The sequence below is a fragment of the Phaethon aethereus genome (assembly GCF_964289735.1).
Source record: "Phaethon aethereus genome assembly, chromosome: 2".
Taxonomy (NCBI): domain Eukaryota; kingdom Metazoa; phylum Chordata; class Aves; order Phaethontiformes; family Phaethontidae; genus Phaethon; species Phaethon aethereus.
Window position 1 is genome coordinate 152551515 of NC_138582.1, and position 21924 is coordinate 152573438.

General features: G+C 43.3%; 1 protein-coding gene across 1 annotated transcript in view; it reads left to right on the forward strand.

Moving 5' to 3' along the window:
• The window catches only part of GPR158 (G protein-coupled receptor 158), a gene marked incomplete at its 3' end in the record, with an annotated part of 210688 nt that overhangs the window by 7086 nt on the left and 181678 nt on the right, over nt 1-21924 (forward strand). Inside the window, exon 2 of the mRNA XM_081996293.1 lies at nt 12630-12735. Within this exon, the coding sequence (XP_081852419.1) occupies nt 12630-12735 (106 nt within the window). The remainder of the gene's footprint in view (nt 1-12629; nt 12736-21924) is intronic.

Below are 21924 nucleotides of genomic sequence, written 5' to 3' on the forward strand. Positions count from 1 at the left end.
CCATTTACAAATAATAGGCCATTAAAAAAAATTGTTTTTCAGACTCTATCTGAATGAGTGTTGATAGTAAGTATGGATTAAACTGACCTCCATGATACTAATTTACTTTTTAACTAATTTTTGCCTTCTGCAATGTAGTTTGGCATTGGATTCCATACTATAATTATGAACTATTTGGAGAAAAAAAAATTCTTTTCTATTTTAAATGTGCTGCATGAATCTAAATTCATTGGCTGATCCAAGATTCCTGTGATTTAAAAAAAAAAAACTTTGGAAAGTGTTCATTCAGTTCTCTGTGTCAGTCAGATTTAGTTGTGGATTATATTAAATCACCTGCAAACTTTGTCATTGGTCACCCATTTATGGTCATATGTCAATGTGTTGAACAAAGAAGGGATAGTTGTGGTGCCCAGCTTGTTAACCTCCCGGCATGTGAAAGCTGACTTTGGTCCCATTGATGCTCTCAAGAGTGGCTCAAAGGTTGTATATAGCCTTTTGGTCTCTAAAGTGTGCAGTGATGAAAATAATTTGTTCTCTGTAAAGGCTGTCTGTACTCTGAGCAATTTTTATATCTTGGTTGTCTGTTGGCCTTAGAGATTCTACTTCAGGCTTCCTTTTTCTGAGGTATTTGAAAAGTTTTTAATTAGTAGAGTGTATGCTTTTAACATGCTGCTTCTAAAAAAGTCTTTTGGTTTTGTCTTACATTCTTGTAGATTTGTATGTTCCTTGCCCAGGTTTATGCCTCTCCATGTCCCTTTTTTTATTTCTAATGTTGGCTTCCACTTACTTTTCAGTTTTAAAATTCCCTTATTACCTTTAAATAAATCTTTAGTGTCAGAAGATTGGGTATAGTTAGGCTGAGGCCATCTCTCCCGTGTAGGATCCTTCTAATTCAAAAGCTTTTCTTGTTCCTAACCTCTTCTCTGATGTCACTTTCTATACTGTTCCTTGAGGCCCTTTCTCTCCACCTGTTTCTTTGACCCCATGGATAGTAATGGGAGCATTAAAAAAAAAAAGTTGTCTTTTTACTAAATAGCTTGATTTTTGGCTCCAAGACCTTTTTTCTAAGGAAGAATCTAATGTAGGTGGTACTCCACCATCACAGACATCTTGCATTCCTATACAAGATGATGCTTTCCGACAGAGTTAAGATGCTAGCAGCAACTTGAACATCCTCAAGCAAAAATAGTATCACCACCCCTCGAAGTATCTAGGAAGCTCTCTGAGTAAATTGCAGGGAAATCCCCAGAGAGGCAGCACTGCGTGCCATAAATCTGAAGGCAGATTTAAATCTGAAATAATTCTTCAGACAACAGAGGATTCAGTTTTAAGTATTCTGCCCTTATAGTACTGTTCCAAATGGCCTAGAGGGATTTTCTTTGCAGGTGAATCCTAATTCATGTGCCCACAGTGCTATACCTTACTCTTCAGTTAAATTTATTTTTAGTGAAAGCTGGTTCTCCTGTGAAAATGTGTGCTGAAATGCAGCAGTCATGCTATGGCTGAGAAATTAGGCAAATCTGTGTCTGTCCTATTAGTAAGAAATCAGTGGTAACTGTGTGACCGGATCAAAATTGTGTTCTATGTAATGTCCCACTAGCCTTTTGTCAACCTGGCTGGATATGCAAAGGTAATAGTTTTAAAAACGTTTAAGTGATGCACAATCCTAAATCGTAGAATCATAGCTTTGAGCTGGATGGGACTTTAAAGATCATCTAGTCCAACCCCCCTGCCATGGGCAGGGACACCTTCCACTAGACCAGATTGCTCAAAGCCCCATCCATCCTGGCCTTGAACACTCCCAAGGATGGGGAATCACAGCTTCTCTGGGCAACCTGTTCTAGTGCCTCACTGCCCTCAGAGTGAAGGGTTTCTTCCTTATACCTAATCTAAATTTACACTCTTTCAGTTAACTTTCAAAAGCAACTTGAATCTGCAGAAGCTGCTGATTGCCACTAAGACTTACGGCTAAAAGTCACTTGTGAGTTTGACACCAGGATTATTTCTGGATGCTCAGTTGACGGTACATTGCAGGAATCACAGGTGTCGGGTAGTATGTGCTGTTTGAAAATTAATATTCTTGAAAGTGTCAGCCTCCAAAACGAGAACGGTCAGAAAAGGTATCTGCCCTGAAAAGATTGGCTATATTAATTACAGTGTATGGTTATCCAGAGGTGTGGACGTTTGCAGGTTTGGGATGGCTGTAGAGAATTTTTCTTATCTACTTGTTTTGTGGTAAGGAGGACTTATGAAGGACAGCATGTAGGGGTGAATGAATATGGCAGCAAGAATCTAGGCACGCGTTTAGATTTGGGGGATGTTCGGCATGTGATAACCATGCCTTATACCTGAATTGTGGCTGCTTGCGATGCTTACAGGTACAAAAATAAGTGTACAAATTTAGAAGAGAAACTTCTAAATGCCTGTTCAGCTGAGCTGCGATGACCTCTGTGCCAAAAAGCTTCTGAAGATCTAGAGGACAAAGATATTGTTTATCACCGTTTAAACGTTGGCAGGCTGTTATTCTGTGTAGTTCTGGCTTAAGCTGTCTGGGAGAAAGAGAACATGCTTCTTACGCTTTTTTATGATATAACAGTGCAGGCAAAAAAAATCTTCTGTAGATACAGGTTTTACAACATGTTGTTACAATGAAATATTATAACTCCTGAAACTATCAAGATAGCTAGTAGGTTGGGGGAATAAACTTAAATCAATTTCTGGCACAGATTTCGAGGCAAACAGCATGCCAACAAACAGTGCTAGTGGAAATTCAGACATGAAAGCCTCTTGAATCAAACTTCTGACCTGACAGAAAATCCTTGATGACATCATTCTTCAATGATTATCTATAATGTACAATTAAACTAATTCTTTCTTAACTACATGTTAAACATGTGCAACCCTTGAGTATCTTTTTTGTGTAAGGACTGTAAAACTGTGGCAGAGAAGAAATATTTATTGTTAAGGAGATTAACAAAATACACTTACTTGCCAGATGGTCCACAATTACCAGTAATATTGTTATTAACTTACCACTGTGGCTTGGGTGCAGCCAGGCAGCATTGTCAGTGTGGATGAATGTGTTGATTTGACAAGCTGAGTCTACTCTTAGACTGTTGATATTTGTCTAGATCACTTCTATCAAGATAGCAGAGCTGCAGTTATTCCCAGTTAGTTCAATAAATACAACACAAGTAGTCAGTCCATATATATTCTAGGAGGATGTGTTCTTCCATATGTTCCATTTCCCGAATGCTGAATCAAAAATAACTGAAAATGTGGGTGGCTAAATAGGCAGTGCCAGCTACTGTATTAATCACAGATGAATTTCAGAAATATATCTTCATGTACCTAGTGGTATACTCTGTATAGTAATGGTGGAGTGCGAGTCTGAGAGAGTGTTTTAAAATGGCAAAGCATCCCAAACGAACGCAGTAAAAGTCTTGTACTATCATGATGTGATCTGTAAATGCCACAAGTACGCTTAAAGAAACTTTTCTTTTGAAAGCATTATATCCTCAAGTAGTTGCAGACCCTGTTACTGCCTCAGCAGAACTCTGATGTTACCATGAAGCATGAACATACATTGCAGAGGCCTAGTGAAAAAAGGAAAATATGCACCATGGGGGGAAAATGGAAAGCCCGTGATAGATTGTAATTGTCAGGAGATATTGTTTTCATATGCCTGCTTCTGGACTGTACTGATTTTCCTTCCTGTAGACTTTTACCCCAGACATTCATAAAACCCTGAGAAGAGGAAAAAGCAGAAAAACTTGACGTATCAGAAGTTCAGGTTATGCTACAGAAGAGCTGCAGACAGGAGAAGAGTGTAGGTAGAAGTGTTTGTATTGAGTTCATGAAGACTGGCTTTTGTGAAAGGCAAATGTTGTAAGAAAAATTTTAACACGAGAGAAAAAGGGAAAACACAGTTTCAAATGGAAGAATTTTGTAGTGTTTCTTGAAATACTGTGGAAATATCTTGAAATTAGATAATTTTCAGGCCTGCATGGCTGTCAGGCAGCTCCTGAAAAAACTTAGGCATAAAATGGAAGTGCACAAGGAGTGGAAGCAGGGTCAGATAACTGGGGAGGAATATTGAGACACAAGCCGAGCATGACCATGACACTGAACATGAGCATCTTGTATCAGAAGTAGTGTGGCCAGCAGGAGTAGGGAAGTGATTATCCCCTTAAACTCAGCACTGGTGAGGCCACACCTCAAATACCATGTTCAGTTTTGGGCCCCTCACTACAAGAAGGACATCAAGCCACCGAGGCGAAGGGCTACGGAGCGAAGGATCGCGCCGGGGGAGCCTTCCCGAGGTGGCCAAACCGCGAAGGCGGCAGCACAGGGAGCGAGAGAGTGCCCCAGCTTCCCCCCCCGACCCCCGGCCGGCGGAGCGGGCTCCTAACGAGCGGCAGCTCTGACTCAGTGTGGGCGGGGCCCAGGGCGGCGGCGGCCAAAACCCCTCGCCTACAAGAGCAGCGACCCGGAGCGCGAGCGACCCGGAGCGCGAGCGACCCGGAGCGCGAGCGACCCGGAGCGCGAGCGACCCGGAGCGCGAGCGACCCGGAGCGCGAGCGACCCGGAGCGCGAGCGACCCGGAGCGCGAGCGACCCGGAGCGCGAGCGACCCGGAGCGCGGCGAACAGGGCGTGGCACGTCAGGAGGGCGTAGCGCGTCAGTTTGCGCGGCAGTTCGTGCGGGCGGGGTACAGTACAAGTGGCCATCGTCCTCCCAGAGGAGGCGCAGCCATGGTCGCCACTCGGCTGAAAACCGGGGCCAGAAAGACTGTGGCGACACAGACGGAGCTCCCGCTCAGGCACGTGGCTGTCCAAGTATCCGGCTGCAGAGAGTGCCTGAGCCTGTCGGTTGTCCCAGAGACCGATGGGGACGCTACCTGCGTGCGGTGCGACCAGGTCAGCGACCTGCTCAGCCTGGTGGCAGAGCTGAAAGAGGAAGTGGAGAGGCTGAGGAGCATTAGGGAGTGTGAGAGGGAGATAGATTGGTGGAGCCACTCCCTGGCGGCCCTGAGGCAGGGGCAGCTGGTGGAGGCTCCACAAGCAGCAGGAGATCCCCTGTCCTCTTGCTGCCGGGCAGAAGGAGAGGACCTAAGAGATGAGGGGAAATGGAAGCAGGTCCCTCCTCGGAGAGGTCGGCAAATTCCCTCCCGGCCTCCCTCACCGTCCCAGCTGCCCTTACACAACAGGTATGGGGCTCTGGAACATGAGGGACAGGAACATGAGGACCCTGATGAAGGTCCGTCGGAGAGGGTGCCTAGGGTGAGTCAACCAGCCCCACGCATCAAGACGTCCTTAGTTAAGAAAAAGAGGAGGGTGATTGTTGTAGGTAACTCCCTCCTAAGGGGTACAGAGGGCCCAATATGTCGACCAGACCCAACTCACAGGGAAGTCTGCTGCCTCCCTGGGGCCTGGGTGAGAGACATCACCAGAAAACTCCCTGATCTGGTTCGGCCCACTGATTACTACCCGCTGTTGGTCATGCAGGTTGGCAACGATGAGGTTGCGCTAAGAAGCCCGAAGGCAGTCAAAAAGGACTTGAGAGCACTGGGGCGACTGGTCAATGGAGCGGGAGCACAGGTAGTGTTTTCGTCAATCCCTTCAGTGACGGGGAAGAACGCTGAAAGGAACAGGAAAGCACACCTGATCAACACATGGCTCAGGGGCTGGTGCCGTCGTCAGAATTTTGGGTTTTTTGACCACGGAGCGGTTTACACGGCACCAGGTCTCCTCGCAAATGATGGAGTGCAACTGACGCCGAGGGGAAAAAGGATTCTTGCTCATGAGCTGGCAGGCCTCATTGAGAGGGCTTTAAACTAGAATTGGAGGGGGGAGGGGCTAAAACCGGGCTCACTAGAGTTGAACCTAGGGGTAGGTTCAACGTGCCAGAGTTGAAATCTATAGCCCGGCTCAGGTGCATCTACACCAATGCACGCAGCATGGGCACCAAACAGGAGGAGCTGGAAGCCATTGTGCAGCGCGACAGCTATGACGTAGTTGCCATCACAGAAACATGGTGGGATGCTTCTCATGACTGGAGTGCTGCAATGGATGGCTATAAGCTCTTCTGAAGGGATAGAATGGGAAGGAGAGGTGGTGGGGTGGCTCTGTGTGTTAGGGAGTGTTTTGATTGCATAGAAATCGAAGATTGTGAAGACCAAGTAGAGTGCTTTTGGGTAAGGATGAGGGGGAAGGCCAATGAGGCAGACATCCTGCTGGGAGTCTGTTACAGGCCACCCAACCAGGATGAAGAGACGGATGAGACATTCTATAAGCGACTGGCGGAGGTCTCGCATTCACTGGCCCTTGTTCTTGTGGGGGACTTCAACCTACCGGACATCTGCTGGAAGTATAACACGGCAGAGAGGAAACAGTCTAGGAGGTTCCTGGAGTGTGTGGAGGATAACTTCCTGATGCAGCTGGTGAGTGAGCCCACCATGGGAGGTGCCTTGCTGGACCTGCTGTTTACAAACAGAGAAGGACTGCTGAGAGATGTGGTGGTCGGAGGCCATCTTGGGCTTAGCGACCATGACATGATAGAATTCTCGATTGTGAGGGAAGTAAGGAGAGGGGTCAGCAAAACTGCTATCATGGACTTCCGGAGGGCAGACTTTGGCCTGTTCAGGTCACTGGTTGAGAGAGTCCCTTGGGAGACAGTCCTGAAGGACAAAGGTGTCCAGGAAGGCTGGACAGTCTTCAAGAAGGAAATCTTAAAGGCGCAGGAGCAGGCGGTCCCCATGTGCCGTAAGAAGAGCTGGCGGGGAAGGCGACCGGCCTGGCTGAACAGGGAGATTTTGCTGGGACTCAGGGAAAAGAGGAGAGTTTATCACCTCTGGAAGAAGGGGAAGGCAACTCATGAAGAGTACAAAGATCTCGTTAGGTCAAGCAGGGACAAAATTAGAAAGGCAAAAGCCCAGCTAGAGCTCAGTCTGGCCACAGTCGTAAAGGATAATAAAAAATGTTTTTACAAATATATTAACAACAAAAAGAGAGGCAAGGAGAATCTCCATCCCCTACTGGATATGGCAGGCAACATTGTCTCCAAGGACGAGGACAAGGCTGAGGTACTTAATGCCTTCTTCGCCTCAGTCTTTAATAGCCACTCCAGGTATCCACAGGATATTCAGCCCCCTGAGCTGGAAGACGGGGATGGAGAGCACAATGTACTCCTCATAATCCAGGAGGAAGCAGTCAAGGACATGCTAAGCCACCTGGACACCCACAAGTCTACGGGGCCTGATGGGATCCACCCAAGAGTACTGAGAGAGCTGGCGGAGGAGCTTGCCAAGCCACTCTCCATCGTTTATCAGCAGTCCTGGTTAACAGGGGAGGTCCCAGAAGACTGGAGGCTTGCCAATGTGACACCCGTCTACAAGAAAGGCTGGAAGGAGGATCCAGGGAACTACAGGCCTGTCAGCCTGACCTCTGTTCCAGGGAAGATTATGGAGCGGTTGGTTTTGAGAGTGCTCACAGGGCATCTGCAGAACAGCCAAAGGATCAGGCCCAGCCAGCATGGGTTCATGAAAGGCAGGTCCTGCTTGACCAACCTGATCTCCTTCTATGACCAGGTGACCCGCCTAGTGGATGAGGGAAAGGCTGTGGACGTTGTCTACCTGGACTTTAGTAAAGCCTTTGACAGCGTCTCCCACAGCATTCTCCTGGAGAAACTGGCGGCTCGTGGCTTAGACGGGTTTACTCTTCGCTGGGTGAGGAACTGGCTGGATGGCCGAGCCCAGAGAGTTGTGGTGAATGGCGTTAAATCCGGCTGGCGGCCAGTCACGAGTGGTGTTCCCCAGGGCTCGGTTCTGGGACCAGTCTTGTTCAATATCTTTATAGATGATCTGGATGAGGGAATTGAGTGCTCCCTCAGTAAGTTTGCAGATGACACCAAGCTGGGTGGGAGTGTTGATCTGCTGGAGGGTAGGAGGGCTCTGCAGAGGGATCTGGACAGGCTGGATCGATGGGCTGAGGCCAACTGTATGAGGTTTAATAAGGCCAAGTGCAGGGTCCTGCACTTTGGCCACAACAACCCCATGCAATGCTACAGGCTTGGGGAGGAGTGGCTGGAGAGCAGCCCGGCGGAAAGGGACCTGGGGGTGCTGGTTGACAGCCGGCTGAATATGAGCCGGCAGTGTGCCCACGTGGCCAAGAAGGCCAACAGCGTCCTGGCCTGTATCAGGAATAGTGTGGCCAGCGGGAGTAGGGAAGTGATTGTGCCCCTGTACTCGGCACTGGTGAGGCCGCACCTTGAATACTGCGTTCAGTTTTGGGCCCCTCACTACAAGAAGGATGTTGAGGTGCTGGAGCGTGTCCAGAGAAGGGCAACGAAGCTGGTGAGGGATCTGGAGCACATGTCTTCTGAGGAGCGGCTGAGGGAACTGGGGTTGTTTAGTCTGGAGAAGAGGAGGCTGAGGGGAGACCTTATCGCTCTCTACAACTACCTGAAAGGGGGTTGTGGCGATGAGGGTGTTGGTCTCTTCTCCCAAGTAACTAGTGATAGGACAAGAGGAAATGGCCTCAAGTTGCGCCAGGGGAGGTTTAGATTGGATATTAGGAAAAATTTCTTCACTGAGAGGGTGGTCAGGCATTGGAACAGGCTGCCCAGGGAGGTGGTGGAGTCGCCATCCCTGGAAGTGTTCAAAAAACGTGTGGATGTGGCGCTTCAGGACATGGTTTAGGGGACATGGTGGTTCTGGATTAATGGTTGGACTTGATGATCTTAAAGGTCCTTTCCAACCTAGTGATTCTGTGATTCTGTGACATTGGGGTGCTCGAGCATGTCCAGAGAGCAGCAATGAAGCTGGTGAAGAGTCTAGAGCACAAGTCTTATGAGGAGCAGCTGAGGGAATGGTGGTTGTTTAGCTTGGAGAAAAGGAGGCTGAGGGGAGACCCTATCATGCTCTTGTTGCCATTTAGGGGGACTGAAACAGGCTGGAGAAATGAGCAAGCAAGAACCTTGTGAAGTTCAGCAAAGGGAAATGCCAAGTGCTGCACCTGTGGAGGAATAGCCCCATGCACTGGTACAGGCTAGGGGCTTAATGCCTGACAGCAGCTTTGCAGAAAAGGCCTGGGGAGTCCTGGTGGACACCACTTTGACATGAACCACCAGTGTGCGCCTGTGGCAAAGACAACTGATAGCCTCCTGGGCTGTGAGAGGAAGAGCACTACCAATGGGTTGAGTTTTTCACCCAGCCTAGTGAGGCCCCATCAGGAATGCTGTGTCTGTTTCTGGGCTCCCGAGTACAAGAGACATGAATGTACTGGAGTGAGCCTAGTGAAGGGCCACAAAGAGAATTAATGATTGGAGCATCTCACAGGCAGGAAGCACTGAGTGAGCTGGGACTGCTCAGCCTGGAGAATAAAAAGCTCCAGGGGGATCTTAGACGTGAGTGTAAATACCTGGTGGAAAAGTGTAAAGGAGACACAGCCAGGTTCTTCTCAGGAGTAGTCCGTGAAAGGATAGAAAGTACAAGAGGCACAGATTTAAGTACAAGAAATTCCATTTAAACATCCAAGAAAACTTTTTTTGACATGGTGAGGCTGATCAGACATTAGATCAGGTTTCCCGGAGGTGGTGAGGTCTGCATTATTGGCAGTATTAAAAAACTGAACTGAATTGAGCCTGCTTTGAGCAGGTGGTTGGACTGGATGATCACAAGATGTTTCTTCCAAAGATAGCTGCTGTATCAGTCTATGATTTTCACATCTATTTTGCACAAAATAATTGTATCAAAGAGTTTTCAAAGGGTACAAGTTGTTTAATAAATTGTGATGTGAAAAATCTGGAATTATGTTTCCTTTCTTTCCAGTACGTGGCTCTGAGCGTTAGATGCTATCCTGCTTTCTGCCTCTTGGCCCACTAGAACATGCCACTCAAATCCTCAAATTGCAGCATGTCTGGTACAAGGCCGTACTCAAACGCTTGCTCATTGCGCTTACTGTCCCCAATTCCTCTGGCTTGTATGTGTTCTCTTTTTCAGAAGTAACCTCTAGGTAAGTTTTCTTTTGGAAATTTTTATATCCCTTTGTGCTGACACTGTGCTTCTACAGGGCCTGCTCACAATTCCACACAGCAAACTCTTAAGGTGTTTCTCCTTTCCTAGCAGTGATTAGTTTACCCTTAATTGCAACCTGTACCTCTCTCTTCGCCAAAGTGTTTTAGAGGGAAATGGAGTTTCCTCTCCTACCAGTTAAAAACAAAATGTACTCCAGGGAAAAAGATTTCCATGTAAAAGAAATAAAGACCTACTTCCCTAAGGTGCTTGCGAGTCTCCCAGGTGAATCAGTCCTAATAAGGGTGAATCATCACTGTTTTTCTTGCTGTATAAACTGTTGTTTTTTTTTTTTTCAGAGTAGTCAGAATGATGCTAATGCTTGAGAGACTCTTGCCAAGGTGCCTGGCGTAGAACATGAACTAGGAGAGTAAGGAGTAGTGTTGGTCTTGGTCCTGCTGCATGCTTCATACCTGTGTGCAGCTATGGTGAGATTATTAATTTGCAGAACAGGTCCTGTCCCCACCCCACACACTAATTTATGCTCAGAAAGGTCCAGAAAATATTAGGAGCCTACCTGGTGGGATCTGCACATGACCTGATGAGGATTACCTCTATTCCTGTGAGCATCTGAGGCAATTACCTTGTTACCAGGTTAAGATGAGCTTGTAATCCACTGACATCAACATCTTATAAAGAGTTAGTCTCTAGAGAATGGCAGTTTTTCCCTTGAGGTCATTGGTCACCTAGAACATGATAAAGATAGTTCTTTGGGGAGGAAGTGTAGTTTTAGCAGTCCCTGGAGAAGCTGTTGTTCAAAACAAGAGTGGGAACGCACAAATATTTTTGTAAACTAAAAATATTTCTGAATGTTTGAGAAGTATGGTGTGTGCTCTTTCAAACTGAACTTGCTAGAGCCAGCAGTTAAACATTTAAGGTCATTGCTAAGTGTGCCCAGCACCAGATTATTTAGATTCTAGGCAGGGCACGGAGGGGGATGAGGTGTACCTGTACTGTCTTAACTTCCTACTGGCTATCCTACATAATTTCCTAATGCATTCTTCAGATCACTTAAATGATGTGCTTGTGTTTCTTTAATGACTATATAGCATGTCTGAAAGTGAATGTCCAAATAAGATGTTGTGGGCACTTTGCACTTGGTTGTTCTGGGGCCAGGTATGAAGGAGCAGTATTGCCCTGGTTTTGATCAAGCTTTCTCTCTTATGTCTGTTCTGATTTTATTCATAAGTGGCCTTTCAAATGTATGACTCTGTAGCTCTTTTATTATTATTATTATTAGCATTCTTATATATACACTGAGCTTTTAATTAAAAGAGGCAACACGCTTTGAGATGAGTGAGGTGTTCTTGAGATAGAAGCTGGGCCATGCCCTTGATAGCCTGAAAGGAGGGATGATGGTTTTTGTAGTCATGGAAGTTCAGACTGTGGAAATAGAAACTTTTATCTAAAGTGGCTGGAACAGTTGACTTAAAAGGAGTGATACCCTGGAGTTAAGAAATCAGTACAGAGCATTCATCCATTACGAGTGAGTCTGTGTAATGATCTAACGATCAGAAGTTGCACGTGGACACTTTTGGTAAGACCAGACTGCAGCAAAGCAGTCACAGATACGTGCTCTCCCAAGATGATGTTATAAATGTTCTATATCCGAAGTTATTCTTCAGGTTGTTTTAGAAGGACTAAGGAAACTTTTGAAGGTTTTTTTAAGGTATGCAACTACAGTCTTACGGCTTTTTTTCTTCTGGTGATTTCCAAGTTGTTTATAAAATAGACTGTTAGTTTTGAAATTGGGGTTGTTAGCTTTTCATTCAAAAAATTTCTGAGGGGAACTGTTGATGATGAAAATGTGAGTGTTCTTGGCATAGAACTAATACAGTTCAGACAGTCCTTGGGGACCTGTGTGTAGGAAACCTTTTTTTGTGTCGGAGACATTGGTGGCCTACTCCTGGCTCGTGTTGCCCTTCTGATGTTGTATCAAGTATTATACCAGTGCTGGCTGGCAGAGCTGGGGAGAGAGGGGCTTGGGTGCCTTCTGCAGGAGGATGCTGAGCCATGGAGGAGAGAGTTCTGAAGTCGCTGGAGATCAGGGTTGTCGCAGGGGAGAGTACAGAAAAAGGCTTTTTCCAGTTTTGGCGAATAGTGTTCCCTGGAGCAAAGGGGAGGATGTCATCGTCACCGCGCATGGGGGTGAGGTGCGGCACCTGATACTGTACTTGGTCGGCCGGGGAGGTTGCTGATGTCAGAAAAAGTAGTGGAGGTTGTTCGTTGTATTTATTTTAGTTCTTTGCTGCATTGTAAAATGTAAAGGGCATTAAATTGTTTGAGTGTACAACTTATTCCTACCTGCTGCCTTACGTTTAGTCCGTGTGTTAGATTTACTGAGCTTTTGTCATAATATATCTCAGTAAGGTCTAAAATAAGACTGTGTCTCTGCAAGCATGGCTTCGGGAACACAAAACTTCTCTGTTTTCAGACATTTCATCAAATTCTGTATTTAGAAGAAAGGTGTAGTTCTGCTTTGTAGGCTACAGCATCATGAAGAAGTTTAACCTATTTTTGTAGTCGCTGTGTTCAAGGCTTTTCTTCTCTATTTTCAGAGGTGTTGTCAAAGTCGACATCAATCTGCAGAAGGTGGACATTGACCAGTGTTCAAGTGAGGGGTGGTTCTCAGGGACGCACAGGTGTCATCTCAACAATTCTGAGGTATGTCTGTCCCAAAGACACTGAGATACATTTCAATAACAAGTCTTTCCACCATGAATAATTTTCTGTAATATAAATGCTATCTATTTATAGACTTTAAATGTGGTTTGTAGGCTGAAGAAAGTTATTGTGCAGAAATAACAGCTATAGCGAAAAAAATACTACCAGTGAAATGATGTATGAATTTCTGCTTACAAGTCAAACAATTATTTTACACTCAAAATCAAAGTAGGCTTTTAATATCAACGTCACTTTTGACTGGACAGCCTTGCAAAATGCAGTAAAAGTAGTTAAAAATGCTAATAGTAATTATTCAGAAAATATAGACTTTTGGTAGAATGATAGAGAATAACGGGCAGTTTTGGATACTGTAATTCTTTCTTAATAGAAATGCCAACATTTTGACAGAGCTGACTAAATGTTTCTGTTCAGCTCCTTCCTGCTTCCCCTTTCTTCTAAAGGTCTGTGTCTGGCTCCATCTGTCAGCATATCGTAGATCATTCAGCCTGGCCAGTCATATGTGTTCAATGAAACTTTAAAACAAAATACATTCAATGATTTTTTTTTTATTTATTATGGCATATGATGTTGTTTTCAAAGGCACCCATTTGTTTTCTGCGAGAGTAGGCGCCTCGTGCACTTCTGTGCTTTCAGAAAGGACAATCAAAACATAGGGAAAAATTGACGGTTGTCTAACAGAAGTCAGGAGATGTTTGCCTGTTTTTTTATAAAATGATAATTTATCAAAGCCAAATCTAAATTTAGGAAAAGAGTTGGCTTTGAATTCATCTGCTAACATTTTTGAGCAAGAAAAACTCATAATTTCTGTAAACATCCTTTTTGTTATTTTTTACTTTTTTCCTTAAAATAAACATGAAATGAGAAATTAAGTAGTCTTTGATAAAGACTAATTGTAAATGAAACACTTCTGCAACTGGAAAATAATTTTTTTCTTTGTGAAGTACTTTTTGACTTCTAAATTCAAGGGGACACATTTTTAATATTTCACATTTCTTCCTATGAGAAAATATTGTTTCCCATGAGATTTGGTAAACCTTGTTTTTCGATATATGCTAGTTACCCTGAATGTGTTTATATATTTTTGGCAAGTGCTTCTCCTTTTCCTAATGTCTTATGAGGAAAATCATCAGCAAAGGGGTGGGATTTTAAGTTGCGTCTATTCCTACAACCAAGAAGAAAAGGGGAAAAAAAGCGCCTATGAGAAGACTAACAAAAACCAAGGCAAAAGTAAAATGGAGAAAATGAAGAAAGATCAACAGTGGGCTTTAATGCACCTTTGATCTCGTTGAAAGCCCATTGATTGCTGCAACGCGCTCTGAATCACTCTCTATTCTTAATCACAGAATCACGGAACCATTAAGGTTGGAAAAGACCTTTAAGATCGTCAAGTCCAACCATCAACCCAGTACCACCATGCCCACTAAACCATACCTAGGCAAACAGAATCGGAGTCAAACCAAACTGGATATAATTCCACAATTACACTTCCTTTGCAAATCTTAAGTCCTTAAGAGTGTGTCCTGGAGAGAACACTGCAGAAAGCTACTCTCTCTGGAGGAATTTGTTGGAGAAGGGGGGGAAATAAAAGGATTTTTTTTCACTCCTCACAATTCATTTTCATGGGAGTAAAAAGTAGTTTTTATTTCTCTGTAGAATTCACTCTGATTATGAAAAGGGGTTTTCTTCATGAATATGACATTCAGTAAAATTTACCTTCCATTATATTATTGCACGAGGCGAGCAGAGTGCCGTTTAGAAAACTGAGTGCTGTTTTCAGGATTTGATGAAATTCTGCATGAAAGACAACCATAAGGGTTACAGAAAGTTTTCTATCACTTGCAAAAAACATTTTAATTCTTCAGTCTTCAGTGTCTCGATGGGCAAGCTGGAACATCTTACCCCTATGATTTGGTGTCTTGCTGTGCATGAGAAATTGAGGTGGCTGTCATCAACCACTGATGCAGAGATGGCATCTCCACCAGCTTTGAGCCTGGACCGAGTTCTTGGTGTTCTGGGCTTCACTCTCCTGCTGAGAGGCTGGTGGGCGTTTCCTGTCTGCTGAAGGAGAGAATAACATTTCTTTTACTTAAAATGTACATTACAGATCAGTTCTTTGTATTGAGATTCTGGGGTGTGTTGTTGTAAAGCTGGCTGTGCTCAAGTAAGTTTCTTTGCAGAGCTTTTATTTACCAGGCTTACTTGCACTGTTGTTTTTACTTCTGTTTTCTGCCCCTGTTTGTTCTGCATAGTGTTTTTCTTGTTCTTCAGAGCTAACAAAGAAATAAGCTCTACATAGCTGACAATAATCTTGTTTTATACAGCACTTCTGCTACAGTTGAGTCCAACTTGATAAATCAGTATAAAACCAGAGCTGCTTTGTGCTGTTTTGACAACAGGAAGCACTGCATTTGCTGATGGTACAAAGGACGTTTTATTTTTCATACTGGACAGTTGCATTGTTTTTCTTTTAGTAAGCCTACTGTGATGCTGTAGTCCGTAAGTGAGTTCTTGTGATGCAGAAGGAATTAAAACATACTTTCTAGGGCAGTTCTTTAATGAGTGATACTGTATATGTGAGAGTGGCTCATGTTCACACCTTAAGGTGTTAATAACATGAGCAGGGAGATGAATGCCACTTCATGAATTGGCTTTTCAGCTTGTATGTAGAGCAAAAACCTGCCAGCAGTTCTTCCTTCTCCATGGCACTTATTAGAGTGTTAAATCAACAAGGCTCTCATGGCTAAGAGAAGGATACATAGGTAATATAGACCCCCCCCCAAAATGAAACCTGAAAGCAGGCAGTGCTCTTCCTTCCTGCGCCTGAAGAGGATGAGACTCCTTGCTTAATAACAGTGACCCTGGGGATGAGGAGTTGCTGTGAACAATCTATCGAGAAACTTTCTCTCCTTTTACCCTATGGTCACCACTTTAGGAGAGTTCAGTCTGATGCGGACTTCTGTTCGTTCTTTACAAGCAGGTCCCATATGCTGCTTTTCACACGTTGTTTCATTGGAATCTACCCTGTGGAATAAGGGTAAATTACATAGTTGTGCAACAATGCTTTCCACGCAGTTTTCCTTATAAATGCTGATGAAATGATATTCCCCATCCTCTCTTTTATCATCTTAGAGACAGATACAGACTGGAATCCTCTGCCCCAGATTACAAAGTCTGTCTCCAGCAGAGTAAGGAAGAGAACAGAGATCTCGGGATTTCCAGTTCTGCTTAAGTTAGACCCTCCTTCCTCTCTTCAGTTTTGTTAGGTGACTTCAGTATTTAGTGCATCAGTCTTTCTGCAGACCGTTTGGTAATCCTTTGCCATAGTGAATTTCTGATTTGGCTCTGAAAGTCCATTTACTGCATAGCCCATACTACATGGTTGGGTTACCAGTGCCATTAAGTCTAAGGCATAAAGCTCAGTATTTCAGAGATACAGCTCCCCTCTTCCCTAACACTATGAAAATATAGTAAGTGACAGAGAAGGGGAAGGGAGTAACTTAGGGAATGGACAAGAGGAGGAAAAAACCCAACTTTTGGGTTACTGAAATGCTTCTTTACTTTCTCTTATATTTCAGTTAATTTTATAGGGTCTGAAAGCTACTAGACACATTGCAGACAAATTTTCCTACTTTCTGTGCTGTCCTGAAGTGTTTATCTTCTAAATAAAAATCAACTGAAAGGAGGGAGATGGAGGTGCATTACAGTGAATGTAAACATATGGTAAACCAGTGGTCTGTATGTGCTAGATGGAAGAAAGGCAGGCATGGATAGGACCCAACTTCTAGAGAAAATAGAGATTGTTGTTGAAAGTACTGTATTGCCTTCACGTGCTCTGGCACAGAATTGCTAGGAGATGATGCTACCTGTGATGTTGGGATTTGGCTTTGGAAGGTCATGAAGAGTAACCTGATTATGTGATGGAATAGTTGTAGTGCTAGTCCTTGCTTGAAAGAAAAATAGTCTGTGGTTGGAGAATTAAAGAATATTACGACTCAAATACACAAAATGCTTAGACATAGTATTCCTTCTGCCATCTGTCCTTAGATTTAGGTGTTCCTCAGGAGGTGGATTGGTGACTCCTGAATATCTTGTGTTATGGTGCCCTCAAATTGAATACAAAACAAAAGCAAGTGCTGGGGACTTTAGATTCCCCACTTTTAAACTGACTACCTAAATTCCTAATATATAATAATATTTTTTCTTTATTTCTCTGTTCTGTGCACAGGACCCATATATTCCTGATTTGATAGCAGCCTAGATGAACTGGGAGAACAAGTGTCCTCCTTCAATCTCAGGATGACTGGAAACTGCCCAGTCTAATTAGGCAGAAAGTTAGGTGAGACTTCACACAGGAAAGCAGCAGTTGCTAAAGTCTATTTAATTTGTGATTTTTTTTCTCTTTTTTTAAATTGTGCCAGCCAAAAAGAGGCTGATGGCCAGGTGTTCTTTTCTTGACCTTGGCGAAGAAGGGACAACTCATGGTGAAGCAGAGAGCACTACATTCTCCTTCCTGCCCTCCACCTTGACAGCCCAAATAAGGAACAGTTTCCCTGAAAAAATACATGGGCAAGAGATTTGGATTCCATGGGTCTGCAACAGAGGAGGCAGGTAGTATCTGCAGGGTTAGAAATAATTAATGAATTGGATAGAGAACACAATTATGTAGTTAATTCAGAAATTAACAAACATAGAAAAAAAATATAGTTACCCAATAAAAAATCCAAAGTAACTTCATTGTACAGGCAAGGCTGGTTATGGGGCTAAGAAAACATGCATTTTAACTCTGTTTGAAACCTTTGAAAGTTTTTCTTTTAATGTATTAGATTGCTTCCCCATATGTGCTGGCAGCAGCTGCTGGCACTTTTAGTAACAACTTTAGAGTCCTTGTTGAGACACCAACAATAAAACGAAGGCTAAGGAATCGGCCAGCTTAGCCCGTTGAGCTCAGCCGAACGCTTCCAACCAGCAGCATCAGTCTGTGAAAAACGGCAGTGGACTCCACGCTGTTCCCCCGTCCTTAATGAGACTGCCAACAGCTTGCAATGCAAGGCAGGCTCAGCTGATATCCCTTTGGGTTTCAACAGTATTCCACAAATGACAGCATGCAAAAATATCTAGAGGGAATGAGAGAGGCAGAGTAAACAAAAAGGCTGCATTGCTGTCTGTATATAGTGTGTGTATATCTGTGTTTGTAGAAAGATGCGTAGGCCTACTGTGTGTGTATTTATTCTGCACAAACACAAAACCAATCAAGAAAGGAGAACAAATGAGCAGTACAGCCAAAATCTTTTTTCTATTGTTTAGTAAAACATTTTGGACCATTGTATTTTGTTATACTGTATGTAGTGTTACAGACAACCAACCAAAAAAAGGGGGAGGCAGGGGCTGATTAAAAATAAAATTGTAATGGGCACTGATTTGGGAGAGAGGAAAAAACCCAGTGCTTTCCACGTTTTTCAAACAGATGCTTTCCAGTGCCCTTGTCAAAATGTGAAAAAGCTATTAATGCACATACTCAGCGGGAGGGGAAGCACGACAAGAGATTAGCAACCAAAGTCATAACCCAGTGGGTCATATCCAGTATCGTTGGTTTTGCTCATTACTTGCATGTATTTTCTGTCCAGTAGGAAAAATGCAGTCAGCATGAGAAAAATTTGAAAGGAGAGCTGTTTGATGATTCAATTTGAGTGAACAGGGTTTACAGAATATAGTTAACTTCTAATTTGGAAGTAATCATCATCCTTGAAGCTGACAGATTGCATCCAGGTTAGGGCAAGAGAAGTACCTAAACCAGGGTGGAGACATATGTCAGGATATATTTCCTCTGAGAAGAAAGCAAGATCTTTAGCTGTAGAATATAAATACTAAATGCTGTACCAAATACTGGGCTAAAGGAGCAATCTAAGACAAAGGGGAGCGGCTCAGTTCAGTACACGGGGAAAACATAGCCAGCACTTCTGGGATCCAAAAGCAGAAAGGCATCTCTGTTCTCTCAGACTGATGGCTGCTCACACGACTCGGTGTATGTGAAGAGCATGCAGTAGCCACAAAGAACATTTTGGATGCTATTTTAAAAATAACTTTGCATCATCCGCATTCATGGGAAAAGTCCTGTTACAACAGTATACCAGATCTAATCTGGCACTCCCCCAGACATGATTACATAAAATAAGGTGGAGGTTTGTCAGAGCTTTCAGTGATAAACAAGGTGCTATGAAAACCAACTTTCAGTTTAAGGAAGAGCCAGGTTGCTTAGCTACAGCATCTTTGCCTTTTTAGAAAAAAATGTAGATGACTCTGTTTTGCAGGAGCTAATCTTGGTTATCAGTATTTTCTTTAAAAGAAGAAAACCTTTGCAACAATTTCTTTCATCCTGGTTAGCAGTGTTAACTTGAGCATTTAAATTCATCTGGGTCAGTTCTATTTGCTGCTATTTTCCTTCCCCCAGAGTTAAGAAGTGAAAAGCTGTAGATGATTGGTTGAATGATGCTGTCTGACAAAAATGAAAATAGCAGGGAGGTATTTGGTTTCTCTTGCAGCTGACAGGCAATGATAGCATTGCATCAATTACCAGTTCTTTCAGATCTATTGCTACAGCTTTTACGTCTTTGCTCGACAGAGCATCCTGTTAGGCAATGCCAGTTAGCTGAACTGGTAGTTCTCCCCACTGTCTTTGGGAAGGAAAGAGGCAAGGCCCAGAAGTTTACTTAGCTGGAGGGACGTGGGCAAAATATACCTGGAAGGAGTAAAGGGGAAATTGCAGAGAGTGGGACGGGCTCAGGGAAGAGCTCTTCCCTGGAAGAGAGACCAGAGAAACTGGCTGTCTGTGGCTGGGGCAAGAGATGGAAGATGAGTGTCTGTTGGGAGCCACAGAAAACCTTGCAGCAAGGAGCCTAGGGCCTGTAGCCAGGCTGGACCGTTGTCCTTTGGTAGGCTGGCTGTGAGTTACCTTTCCCAGATGTGAAGTGGCAGTAGCTGTATCAGATCTAGGCATAAACAGAGCACAGCTTCTCTCGGGGTTCTCGTTTGTTGTCACTACGTTCAGGGGACTGTAAAAAGTCTGAAAAATGTCTCTAGTAGCATTAAGCACAATTAGATACCTGCAATTAAATATACAGCATTTTGATATCAAAGCATCTGGTCCATCCTATGTGAGATTTCATATGCTTATCTTGGAAAATATGCAAGTGCTCCCATATCTTGTGAGATAATATAAGACCCTGACTCAAATTGAGGTGTGATCTCCAGGCGTACAAATTACCCTCTCCAGAGTTTGGTTTCTGCAGAAAGGTACGCCAAGCATGCGAGCCGAAAGAGAGTCCTGATGTGCTCCAGCCAGGGCCCAGGCTGGATCATCTTCAGTGTGGGATTTTGGGGTGCATTACAGCATGCATCTACCCCATGTTTCATATGGGGTATTATGGATACTGATATATCCTGATACCAGGATGCTTAACTCTTCCTGGAGGTATGTTTGAAACCCGTGTCTGACCAGCTTTGTGGTTTTGTTAGTGATCTTGATTTGTGATAGCATTCTGGTCAAAAGTGAAGCCACCCAGCCTAAACACACTGGTGCTGCACTTGCTGTCATTGCAAAGGACACCTCCCTATGAACTGTGCAGACTCTGTTCCTGACTTGCATACTTAGCTATTTGCTTACTCAGGCAATATACTGCAGAGGGTTTTTGGTTGTTAAAATACAAAAAATTTTGCTCATGCATGTATTCTAGAGTTAATTATTTTGTTGAAAAAACACGGACTTGAGACACAGTAAACCAATGGAGAAAAAAACTAGTTGTCTGCCTTTTTAAAAAAAGCTTTTATTAAATGTAGCAACTGCTTCTCCTGCTTTTTTTTTATACTTCATGATACCTGCACGAGAGACAAATTTAATTTAGCCTTGAGAAGAAAGTTCATTCCTCTTTTTCTATAACAAATTAAAATTAGATTCAAAACATATTAAAGATCCCAAATGAAAAACTAGGGAGAATAGCTGCTGAATCTTCATATTCAAAGCAATGTACTGGCTCATAGTAATAGACTTAATGGAAACAAACTCATTTAGTTTTATTTTTGGAGCACAGTTTTATAGCACTAGACATTCAAATACCATCATTTTTGTTGGTGACTTCTGGCAGGAGGTGAATGTTTTTTTGCAAATTAAAAGGAACTGCTTTTAGTTGGTTTACCTATGCTTTTGTTTAGATCCCAATAATTCATATGATTTGTTCTTCTAGTTTGCATTTGCCAGTACTGTAAGCTGATGACTACCAGGTCATCCATTCCCTGAGCAGGGGGCTGGTCTAGAAATTTCTCAGTCTTTACTAACCTACTTAATATCTTCTTGTGTGTTTTTTCATTGCTTTGTCCCCTGTGCTGTTTTAGATCATGAATATATTAAGCACCAGTACTAACAGGGAGATGCAGAACATCTGATTTTTAATTTTTATCTTTTTGTGTATTTCTTCTTTCCTTTTTTGTGTTTTGACTGGTTTATAAGCCATTACTGAGCTTCATTGTATTACTGCTTTTCTTTCTCATTCATTTCCTTTAAAGGTTTTACTCTTCTTTCTGTCAGTGAAGAAGTAGTGAAAGAAAAAACGCTTCCCCCCAACACCTTAAGCATGTAAAACTTCTGATGATAAATATTTACTGTCTTTGCTTCCTCCTTTACTTGGAAAAGGTGGTGAGGCAAAGTAGATATTACTGTAGAGACAAATAAGACAATTTCATATTTGTAGTACTGCTCTGTTTTCTTCTTGCAGCAGGATCAGAATTCCTTTGCAGTTAAATTTAGTCCCTAGATTCACCACAACTATTGTTCGCAGGGCAATCAGTTTCCATTTACTTGCATAAAATAGATAGTAGGATTTGCTTACTGAGCTCCACTCTTTCTGTCAGAATATAGCAGTTACTTTTTTTATGCCACCACTTCCATCTAATCATTCTGTTAATTTTTTCATCTTTCAAATATGCTTAGCTAGGGGGAAAAAAAATCATGGAGTGATATAACTATGCATTCTAATTTAGGCAAAGTGAGTCCTGTAACTTTCATCTAAAACAGTTATGGTTTTACTCTTACAATTGAAAATAAAGCTAACTGGGTTGGCCTGATCTGAGAAACAAACAGCTTTCTCTATAGCTGATATGTTGAAGTACTTGCAACCC